This window comes from Berghia stephanieae, chromosome 11 (assembly GCF_034508935.2).
Source record: "Berghia stephanieae isolate SIO BIC M18660-M18661 chromosome 11, UCSD_Bste_1.3, whole genome shotgun sequence".
Taxonomy (NCBI): domain Eukaryota; kingdom Metazoa; phylum Mollusca; class Gastropoda; order Nudibranchia; family Aeolidiidae; genus Berghia; species Berghia stephanieae.
In genome coordinates this window covers 38,544,513-38,557,012 of record NC_088370.1, presented here as the reverse complement: position 1 = coordinate 38,557,012, position 12,500 = coordinate 38,544,513, and the positions used below count along the sequence as shown (strand labels likewise).

Sequence of the window (12,500 nt, the reverse complement as noted above, 5' to 3'; positions counted from 1 at the left end):
TCGGAAACTTCGAAATAGGACAAAAGGTGATGAATGAACCCGGACCGACGTGCTTCAAGTCTCAGGTCTGATAACCGAAAGCAATTTTGGCCCTTTTTTGACATTGTTGCAATGGGGAATATTTTGCGTTGGTTTGAGAGTATTTCCATGACAACAGTGAGCTCATAACATGTTAACAATTTGGATTATGAGACCACTAGACTACATAGCCGCACCATGCCGTCTGCAACCAGGCACTCTCTTGTAATAAATCATTAGAATTAAGTTGTTTTAACTTCCTCGATCATGGATATTACTTTGGGAATAAAAGCAACATTTTTAACACTGCGCAGTTTCCCGTCAATTCAACTTCAAACCGTGAAAATATGAAACTTGTTTCCTTACTGTGGGAATAGTTTGTTTATCAGAAAAAAACACAGCAATAACCAACGAACCCCCCCCCCCCCCCCCCCCAACGCCCCCCTAAAAAAAACAAGATAAAAACCAACAAAAAAAAAACGAAAAAAAAACACAAAAGAATAAACAATAACAAAACCAAATCAAAACAAAACAATTTGTTACACGTCTTATTATGATGATACCTTAAACTCGACGTGCACATATATGCAGGTCTGACATCTGAACTCACACATGGGCCTAGTTTAACATTGTTGTAATGGACAATATATTGCGTCATTTTCTTTTAGATTTCCATTACAATAATGGGGCCATAAGGAAAATCGGTTATCAGACCTACAAATAAGTGCACGTCGCTTAAACCAGTTAACTATCGTACTCTGGAAAGACAATAAAATATTTCAAAATTTGGACAGAATACTCCCCCTTTCAGGTATCGATTGATTTAAATGTGCGACTATTTGGTCTTGTGGTATGACACTCGCTTTCGGATCGGAAGGTCCTGGGTTCGAGCCGCACTCGGCGCATAGTTGAGTCCTCGGAAAAGACTCTTTACTCACATTCTCTCACCGTACTCATGTGTAAAATGAGTATATGGCTGTCGACAGCGTTGTCTCTGTCGGAAAAATTGTAATATTGCCTAACAGGCGTCATGTCGCGTTCTACATGTTAGGTGTTGCTGTTGGTCAGGGACCCATTGTAAAGCGCTTTGAGCACATTTAGTGGCGATTGCTCTAAATAAAAGCTCTAATTTTTATTAAATGACCCTCTAGTTGGCGAAACCTCTCTAAACTGGGACTTCACAAAATCGTTCTTAGACCCAGGGTTGTGAGACTTTGTTTTCTGGTCAAACCCTTTCAATAGGGAATGAGATTAGCGGAAGAGTAGCGTCCCTTGATTGGACGTCACCTTACAGAGAGAACGTCAATTTGGTTTTGAAGTGTCTCAAGCCGCTTTTACCGGAAGCGAGGACGAAAGAGGCATGCGCACAACCAACATGACGTTCTCTCTCTAATAAATTTTCCGCCGGTGACGTCACAGACTATGGGTGACCAATCAAGGGACGCTACTCTTCCGCTAAATGTGTTATTTTTTTCAATCAATAAATATTTGGAGGATGAGATTTATGGCCAAAAATTGTTGTTTTTTTATTTTTTAATGTGTTTTTTCAGAATAATATGGTAAAATGGGACAGTACTTATGTCATACAATGCATGTCTTACAAAGACACCAAACCATTCATGCGAGTCAAGTAGGCGGGCCTCTCTTCCATTGAGTTCGTTTAGGTTAATGTGTTCTTAATATCTATATCATTAAATGTACATAAGGATTAAGCTCTCAGCGAATCGTGGATAGCCAGATCCTAAAACATTCCACATAATACTACTATTACTATCCAGCGTCGTCCTCAATGACGTTGGCTGCCCACACTTTGCGATGACAAAAAAAAAAATAGATTGAAAATAGCGCTATATCGGATATCCACTAAACGTGCTGAAAGCGCTTTACAAGGGGTCCCTGCCCAACAGCAACACATAACATGTAGGACGAGACATGACGCCTGTTAGGCGATATTACACTTTTTTGTGACAGAGACAACGCAGTATCGGCCCGGTACTCATTTTTACACCTGAGTACGGTGAGAGAATGTGAGTAAAAAGCCATCTCCAAGGACTCAACGATGCGCCGAGCGAGCAAGGTTCGGACCCCGGACTTCCGATCCGAAAGCGAGGGTCATACCATAAGACCACATAGCCGCAAATGTATGCCCATTTCTCACGTCTGATAACGGATCGTACAGCTCTCTGCCATTCATCCTTGTCCATTCCAGGATGTTTCCACATAACTGGACCTTGGTCTTCCTTTTATCGTCTGCCCTCCAAGTTTTACCTGTCCATCGGTTTCGGTATATGTGATCAAAAAAGCTTCATTTACTTTAGGGTTTGAGCGTTTATACAGAGCAATATCCACTAAAAGTGATCAAAGCTCTTTACAAGGGGTCCCTTCCCAACAGCAACACATAACATGTAGGGCGAGACATGACGCCTGTTAGGCGATAATACAATTTTTTTTGGACAGAGACAACACTATAAATGGCCAGGTACTCATTTTACACGTGAGTACCGTTACAGAATATGAGTAAAGAGCCTTTTCCAAGGACGAAAATGGAAATTGATTTTTATTATCTCATTAATAGATAAAATATTAATCGAAGTCTCATATTTTCGACTGAAAATCAATTAAAAAAAAAATAAATAAAACGTTTCCTACAATGTATGCAGGTTTGAGATCCAAACACAATAATGGGCCTAGTTGAACAATGTTGTGATGGACAATATTTTGCGTCATTTAAAAAAAGTTTTCCATACCACAATAAGTCCAAAATAAATTCAATTATCAGACCTGCACATAAGTGCACATTGATCTAAACCAATAGATAGAATAAAGTTAACGTCACTCGGGTCTTTGTTATTGATTTTTTGCCATCTGCATTTATGAGTAATTCTCTCTTAACTGGATTATCCAGACTATAAAAGTTCATGGTTACACATCGGATAGCATTGTTGTGAGCTTCTTAGCCAAGCGCATACTATCAATACCTATTTGAGAAGGGGTGTTTCGTTTTTACGAAACGCGCCGAAACCCGCCGATAACCATAGTCTCAGGTTCACTCCCCACTGGTATGTACACTTCCCTGGATCTCAGGTTCTCTCCCCACTGTTGCCTACTTCCCATAACTTTGTCGAATATTGTCAGGTTTCGTCGGTTTTCGGCGGGTTTCGGAGGGTTTCGGCGAGTTTCGGAGGGTTTCGGAGGGTTTCGGACGGTATCGGAGGGTTTCGTAAAAAAAGGGAAACACCGTTTGAGAATCCCGGTCACACATCTGAATGTCTTTACCTTGCTTTTTCCCAGGTTCTACCAAGAGCGTTTTACAGACAGATGAATCACACAGGTCTTATCATGGCCTCCAAAATAACATCATCATTTGGATTTGCATTGGTAACAGCCTTTCCTAAAATTACTCGCCCGCTGCTTCCTCTCTTCCTCTTCCTCCTCCTCCTCCTCCCCTACTCCTCTCCTTCTCCTCCACCGCCTCCTAACTCCCCCCCCTACTCTGCTTCTCCTCCTCCTCCTCCTCCTCCTCCTCCTCCTCCTCCTTCTTCTTCTTCTTCTCCTCCTCCTAACTTCTCCCCCTATCCTCTCCATCTTCTCCTTCTTCTCCTCCTCCTCCTCCTGCTTTTCCTCCTCATCCTCCTCCTCCTTCTCCCCTCCTCCTACTCCTTCTAACTTCTCCTCCTAGTCCTCGTATCCCCCTCCTCTTCCTCCTTAATTCAACGTAAAACTCTTTGCGTGCACTGAAAAGCTTACACGTTTTTTAACTATGTAGATTGAAATACATTAATTTCAATTCTCGTTTAAAATACTCGTTGAAATCTCTTGACTAGAGGTCATTAAGAAAAGATAGACACAATAAGACATCGATGATGGGTCAAAGGGCACATAACAGGAGACTGGTACCACATGAGATAGAAATATTATTGTTCGATTCTTTCATCTCTTTATATTTATTAAACGAGTTATTTTTATCGTGCCCAATAACACAACGAGCGTGCGAGTATGCGTTATTGCACGATACAAATATGACGAGTAAGGTTATTAGATATTTTGTAACCAAATTGTATGCTATTATATATATTAAAAGTACTTCTATTCACCATAATTTGTATTTTTCTCCTTCTGTTTGAATGACAATTTGACCCAAACAGAAAAAACGTTGGATTTGTATTCATGCACACCAAAAGATGAATTTTAATTACAAATCAGCTGTCTTTTACAATTAACGTCACACCAACAAAATGTATGAAAATATTTTTCAATCGTTGAATCAATTTTTATTCAACGCGTTAAAGATATATGTTTGTACACCACATGAGTACATTTAAGTTGAAATACTATCTTTACCACGTGTATCGTTATTGTAATATTTAATCAATAGATTTATGGCATTACTAATTAATATTAAGGGCATTCAAAGGATCTTATCCTATTTTGCCCTATACCACATGTTATGTTATGAAAGCAATATTCAACGATGACGTATTTATTAAGAAATAATGGGGTTTTCCGATGAGAGGGGTGGTATTTATAATGTTAGACATAGCCTGCTGATATCTTAGATAAAGCAACGTGAATCATTATAACGATTATGTATTTACTAAGAAATGATAGGGTTTTCCGATGAGAGGGTGGAATAATGTTAGACATAGCCTGCTGGTTGAGTAGATAAAGCAACATGAATCATGATAAGCACGCTGTATCCCATTTGATTGTGTTTATAGTAATAGATTTTGTTCCCCTCAACTAGGACGTAATGTAATCTGTTCTTGTAATACAATTGAAGTTTACATTCAATTTCATATTTTTTATTTCAACTAGGACGGTACACTGACCATAGGCAACAAAGAATATGTGATAGCCCCTGACCACATCCAAGACGACACGGGGTCCAGTCATATTTTGAGAGTGGTCAACAATACAGCCGTTGCCGAGGAGGAGGTGACCGATGAAGTCATTTACTTGAATAAGAAAGGTGTTGTTTTGCTATTGTCGTTGTGTTTACTTGTTGGTGACGGTGATGATGATGATGATGATGATGTTGTTATTGTTGTTGTTGTTGTTGTTGTTGTTGATGATGATGATGATGATGATGATGATGATGATGATGATGATGATGATGATGATCATGATTAGGATGATGATGATGATGATGATGATGATGATCATGATTAGGATGATGATGATGATGATGATGATCATGATTAGGATGATGATGATGATGATGATGATCATGATTAGGATGATGATGATGAAAACTGAGCTGGTAGCGGTGATGCTTATGATGATGATTATTATCATGATGATAATAATGATGATAATAATAATAATAATGATGATGATGATTATACCGATAAGATTATGACAAAGATGATGACAGGTATATACAGAGTAAACCAATCAACACGACATCCGCCCAACCACAGTCCTAGTCATTAATCTGTCTTTGGATATTTTATTCTAATCCTTCCTAGAACAAGCCCTTTCATTCCCGTCCTTGGCAGGGAAGGTTAATAAGCTATTTCCCCGTACTAAGAAAGAAAAGAGATACATTGAACTGGCCATGGTTGCTGATTATGCCGCCTTTCAAAAGTACGTATGAAATATAATATATATATATATATATATATATATATATATATATATATATATATATATATATTGTGTCCACACGTACCGTACATCTCACTTTTCGTGTTGAGTGTGGCTTCATGAAGCCACACTCAACACGAAAAGTGAGATGTACAGTACGTGTCCACATCGCCGGAAGTTCTTGTTAATTAAGTACAAACCGGAACCACTTCAACAAACAACATCAGTCAACAAAACAACTCAGTCCTGACGATGGCGAATTAAGCCTGAAACATTAATGTAGACTGACTCAAACATTGTGGTAAATATTATATATATATATATATATATATATTATATATATATATATATATATATATAATATATATATAAATTTTAATATTTACCACAATGTTTGTGGTAAATATTAAAATAATAATTCGCTCCAGTGCTACATGTCGAGCACTTTTCGTACCATATTTGTATCAAACACGATATATATATATATATATATATATATATATATATATATATATATATATATATATATAAGTATTTTCTCCGCCAGTCTTATAGAATTTACTTTTCTTCAATCATCCCTAAGGGGAAGAAAAGTACGTGTGAAATATAAAGATAAATAATTTATTTTTACAGTCCTATAGAATTTATTTTCTTCATTCATCCATAAGAGGAACAATTGTCTTTTCAAAGGCTATTCCAAAAGAGCGCCGGACTAATCTAGAGACTAGCCGCAGTGTAGCGCCACAGAATAAGGAAGGTCATGGTGACACAGTGCGGCTACAATTATGGCTGAGATGTCGTGACGTCATACATTGTAGTCATTCGGTTCCAAAATGCTTGGAAGTGTGGATGTAGCCAGTCCTTCCAAGGCTTAATATTGAATAGTTTTCTAGAGAAATCTTAAATTAAATGTTTATCTTGAGTACAGCAAAATACTGGAATTAGATGTTCGCTCATAAAGGAAATAAAGATGAAAATGTTGCTGCTTGAAGCTTGACATAACAGTAGGAGTTTGAATGAAAGCTTCAATTTAATAATGGGGTTTGTTGATGTGAATAATGATTATCCCCCTTAACAACACAATAGGCTTCAACAGTCGTGACGTCACTTCCCTCGTAATGACGCATTGTGACTTAGTAACTGGTTCTAAACTATCGGAACAATGGTAGACGCCCTTATGAAATACTTCTCCGAAGAACATAAAAGTGTATCCAGAGGAGAAAAACATTATAAATTGATCGTGGTTTGGATTTTATACATTCTGATCACATGATATGTGAAAATGTTCTAGCCAGCATGAAGAATAAAAAGTACTGATTATCTTTGTTTAGAACCAAGCTGCTCTTTGCTGGACGGACGTGACATCAAACTATTGAATCCTTTTCTCACATCTCTCATACGTCTTTAGTGCTTCAATCATCGTGTTTTGTTGATAAAGGAGGAAATCCCAAAACGTCCACATTATCTGTTTTCGTTTAATAATTTAACTCTCTCCTTACCAGCCATTTTTAGAATTTCCCCCGAAAATTCAAACCCACCCAATAGAAAAATAGACTTTTCCTAATCAAACAAAAATTAACAAGTGCATTCTATACAGAATGTTGTTCAGAAAAATGAGCTCTACAACACAGTGTTTAGTATTTAAAGTTGTAATCAAATCATTTCTTTAAATTTTGTGATGTACAAGAGAAATCAGAAAGAGAAAACTGTTGGTTGTATCGTAACAAATGTGACGATTTTCCTATAGTTGGAAAGGAGAGGGTTAAAGCTTCCATACAGTTTCATATTGTTATTCAGCTCACAAAGCAAGTAACGCTGTGCCTGACAAATACATTGACTATTTATTTGGTTAACTCTCTCCTTACCACCCATATTCAGAGTTTTCCCCCAAAAACGTCACGCCACCCAACACAAAAATAGAATTTTCTTACTCAAACAGAAAACCAACAAGAATATTTTATACACAATATTGTTCACTAAAATGAGCTCTTCTATAGCACAGTGTCAAGTTTTTATAACTATAAAAACAAATTTTCTTTAGATTTTGTGATGTGCAAAAGAAATCAAAATGATAAGATTGTTGGTTGTATCGTAACGAATGTTAGCTGGTAAGGAGAAGGCTAAAACCCTTATGATAATATTGATTGCTCTTTGCAGATTCTTGGATTTTACAGGGTCGAGACCTCTGCTAACATTGTTGGAAATGTACCTCTACTATGGATTCGTGTCTTTGTCGGTTGGTATTCTTATTCTTTCCCTTCTCCTCATCCAATTCCTCAATCTACCACCACCACCACCACCACCACCACCACCACCACCACCACCACCACCAATCACCACCACCACCGCTACCACCACCACCACCACCTCGTCGTCACCCTCCACCACCTCATCTTCTTCCTCCTCCTCGTCATCTTCTTCCTCCCACCCCTCCTCCTCCTCCTCCTCCTCCTCCTCCTCCTCCTCCTCCTCATCATCATCATCATCATCATCATCATCATCATCATCCTTCTTCTCCTCCTGCTCATCATCCTCATCCTCCTCCCCCTCCCCATCATCATCATCATCATCATCATCATCATCATCATCATCATCATCATCACCATCATCATCATCACCATCATCATCGTCATCTTTCTCCTCCTCCGTGTTCTCTTCTTCTTCTCCGTTCATTCTAACGTCACAAATGTGACGATTGTACTGTAGTTGGTAAGGAGAGGTTTGCAATTCAATTCTAAGGATAAGGTTCACTCCTACTACAGGCTATCAAATAGACGCCGCCACCAACCCCCCCCCCCCACCTTCTACATTTTCCAGAATCCACCCCCCCCCTACTAATTTAGAAAAGGCCAAAATGCGCACCCCCCTTCCCTTCTAAGGATTGGTAAAATTGCACTCCTCCCCTTCATTACTCGTATTACGCACCCCCCCCCCCTCCTTTCCATCCCGCTTTCCCACTCCTCCTTCTATTTGAGACATTAGAGTACATAAGACCGTTTTGAAGTCATTGGTTACATATTATGTATTTTTCTTTTCTCATTCTCAGGCATCCTTGAGGTACGAAACCATCAAAAACAACCAGCCCAATCTAGAGGTGTATGTCTCTCCCAAATCGTTGTATGTATGCATGGTAAGGGCTTCTATCCATTACTACCTTTTTTACAAGCCCATCAACCATATCAGTTGGTGTATGTCTCTATCAAATCGTTGTATGTTTGCATGGTAAGGGTTTCTATCCATTACTACCTTTATTACAGGCCCATCAACCATATCAGTTGGTGTATGTCTCTCCCAAATCGTTGTATGTTTGCATGGTAAGGGTTTCTATCCATTACTACCTTTATTACAGGCCCATCAACCATATCAGTTGGTGTATGTCTCTCCCAAATCGTTGTATGTTTGCATGGTAAGGGTTTCTATCCATTACTACCTTTTTTACAAGCCCATCAACCATATCAGTTGGTGTATGTCTCTATCAAACCATCGTATGATTACATGGTTAGGGCTTCTATCCATTACTACCTTTATTACAGGCATACCACTAAGCCTAAAGTGTTTGTATATGTGTCTACCAAAACATCGTATGTATGAATACTAAGGGCCTCTACTATTACTACCTTTATTACAATCCCTTCAACCTAATAAGTTAGTGTATGTCTCTATCAAACCATTGTATGTATGCATGGTGAGAGTTTCTACAATTAATACCTTTATTACAGGCCAGCAGGCTAAATGTTTGGTGTATGTCTCTACCAAACAATCGTATGGATGCATTGTATGGGTTTCTACTATTACCATCTTCATTGCATGCATATCAGCCTAATCGGTGGGTGAATGTCTCTCCCAAACCATCGTATGTATGCATGGTAATGGTTTCTACAAATACTATATTTATTACAGGCATACCAGCCAGCCTAACCGGTTGATGTGTGTCTCTTCCAAATCATCGTATGTATGCATGGTAATGGTTTCTACAAATACTATATTTATTACAGGCATACCAGCCAGCCTAATCGGTTCATGTATGTCTCTACCAAGCCATCGTATGTCTGCATGGCAAGGGCTTCTACCATTGCTACCTATATTAAATGTATATCAGCCTATTCAATTGGTTTACGTCTCTCCCAAATCGTCGTGTGTATGCAGAGTAAGAGTTTCTACCAGTACCACCTTTATTACAGGCATAAAAAAACTTGAGCTTTTATACAGCGCAATATCCACTAAACGTGCTCAAAGCGCTTTACAAGGGGTCCCTGACCAACAGCAACACATAACATGTAGGACGAGACATGACGCCTGTCAGGCGATATTACAATTTTTTGGGACAAAGACAACGCTGTTAACGGCCAGGTACTCATTTTACACCTGGGTAAGGTGAGAGAATATGTGAGTAAAGAGCCTTCTCCAAGGACTCAACTATGCGCCGAGCGAGGCTCGAACCCAGGACCTTCCGATCCGAAAGCGAGTGTCATACCACAAGACCACATAGCCGCATACCAGCCAGCCTAATCAGTAGGTGGTTGTTTTTTTCTTATTTGCAATTTCATGTTGGCAACTTTCGTTTTTAGCTTGAAGGTTATTGTAAAAGTTGAATAAAATACAGTTAGATTATTTCATGAATAGCATCTTATAATCAATCCATCTCGAAACAGTTTCGTCGATTTTGTCCGTGGTCGGAGGGTCACGTGATCAAAGGCACCAATAAGATTGAGTTTGGAAAGGCCTTGTCATCGTTCAGGAAATATGTCAACACGGAGAAGGGGCCGGATGGGGACCATCAAATGTTGTTTACCGGGTAAGTATTATAGTTTGGACAACTTATAGTTTGAAATAAGGGACAGACATTGATAAATAGCTTGTAAATGGATGATACATGTATGAGAGAGAGAGAGAGAGAGAGAGAGAGAGAGAGAGAGAGAGAGAGAGAGAGAGAGAGAGAGAGAGAGAGAGAGAGAGAGAGAGAGAGATGAAGTGAAACGATGTAAAACAGTGAATAGGCAGTCAAAAGTCAATACTAGATACCCTACTTTTCTTGTTTTCAATTACATCATATTTTTTCTTCGTTGTTCCAGATACAAGCTGGCCAGGTCAAATGGAAAAACGGGAGTTATAGGTGCATATAATAATAGGCTTCAACAGTCGTGACGTCACTTCCCTCGCAATGATGCATAGTAACTTAGTAACTAGCTCTAAACTATCGGAACAATGTCGGGCTCCCTTTTAAAATACTTCTCCGACGAGCATAAAAGTGTATCCGTAGAAGAAAAACATTATAGATCTGATCATGTTTTGACTTTGATACATTCTGATCACATGAACAATATAAAATACCGATTTCTTTTTGCCTATAACCAAGCTGCTCGTTGCTGGGCGGACGTGACATCAGACAATTGAATCCTATTAACGTCCTTAATTCTGGTTAGACACGTATTTAAAAATGTGGCCAGAAGTGGGTCATTTCAATCGAACGATGCGGAGTCTCAGGTTTGAGATTTTTTGTCCTGATGAGAGTCAAAGGTGGACAGGAAATTGTTTAACTCAATGACAACAAAACATAGGGTTTTGAAGGCGTATTGTATGTATGGTCAGTATTATTATATGGCTGTGAAAGTTGGACAATTACAGAAGACATTAAGAACTAAACTGGAGGCAACAATTCGTACAATAAGAACAAGACAAATGCAATTTTTAGGGCACCTAAATCGACATAAATGGATTGAACATCTTGCTCTCACAGGAAAAATAGAAGGTAAAAAGAGTTAAGGTAGACCAAGAAAAACATATTTGAATAGTTTGAACAGCTGGGTGACAAAGAAAGAGAAGAGTAATATTAGTTTTCTGAGGTTATCTGATCAGAGAGATGAATGGCGTACCATGATCACCGATGTCTGGCACAGACTTGGTACTTGAAGAAGAAGAGAGTCATTTATATCAATCGATATTTAAAGGAAGAGTTTTCTGGCCACATTTTAAACTCATTCAACCCTAACATTGACTATATCCGTAGTATACCCGGGGTTACTTTTACCCCCATGCCTATTTATTACATTTTTTGAGACAAATTATAGGCGTTGTTTTTAGTTTTTGTATGTTAATGATAGTTGAAAAAAAAACTATCTATGCACATGCTCATTTTGAATAATGTTTTTCCAATACACTTCAACCGTCGTAACGTCACTTCCCTAGTAATGACGCATGGTAACTTTGTAACTGGCTCTAAACTATCTGACCAATGGCGGACGACCTTATGAAATATTTCTCCGACGAGAATAAAAGCGTATCCAGAGGAAAAGCAAAACAACATTATACATCTGATTATGTTGTGACTTTTACATAGTCTGATCACAAGACTTATGAAAAGTTCTAGCCAGCGTGGAGAATAAAAAGTATCGATCTTCTTTGTTTAGAACCCGCCGTTGCTGGGCGACGTGACATCAGAATATTGAATCCAATTGTGAGAAGTAAAAAAAAAATATATATATAAAATAAAAAAATAATAAAATTGAGCTTTTATTTAGCGCAATATCCACTAAATGTGCTTAAAGCGCTTTACAAGGTCTCCCTGGTCAACAGCAACATTTAACATGTAGGACGGGACATAAAGCCTATTAGGCGATATTACAATTTTTCGGACAAAGACAACGCTGTCAACGGCCAGGTACTCATTTTACACCTGAGTACAGTGAGAGAATGTGAGTAAAGAGTCTTTTTCAAGGACTCAACTATGCGCCGAGCGCAAGGCTCGAACTCAGGACTTTGCGATCCGAAAGCGAGTGTCATACCACAAGATCACATAGCCGCACAGTAGGAACAATCTCGAGGATTGAATGAGTTTTATTCAGAGTACGATAGTTCATTGGTTACACATACCGTTTCCCCTCAGGTGTGGCTTATTT

At 38.6% G+C, this 12,500-nt stretch overlaps 1 protein-coding gene across 1 annotated transcript in view; it reads left to right on the top strand.

Annotated features, from left to right (window-relative positions):
- Positions 1-12,500, top strand: part of LOC144956923 (A disintegrin and metalloproteinase with thrombospondin motifs 17-like) — a 31,914-nt gene that overhangs the window by 10,630 nt on the left and 8,784 nt on the right. The window contains exons 3-10 of the mRNA XM_078887756.1: positions 3,310-3,396; positions 4,834-4,987; positions 5,487-5,604; positions 7,762-7,840; positions 8,651-8,734; positions 10,257-10,399; positions 10,677-10,717; positions 12,488-12,500. The exon at positions 12,488-12,500 is cut by the window's right edge and continues 93 nt beyond it. Coding sequence (XP_078743882.1) covers positions 3,310-3,396; positions 4,834-4,987; positions 5,487-5,604; positions 7,762-7,840; positions 8,651-8,734; positions 10,257-10,399; positions 10,677-10,717; positions 12,488-12,500 — 719 coding nt within the window. The remainder of the gene's footprint in view (positions 1-3,309; positions 3,397-4,833; positions 4,988-5,486; positions 5,605-7,761; positions 7,841-8,650; positions 8,735-10,256; positions 10,400-10,676; positions 10,718-12,487) is intronic.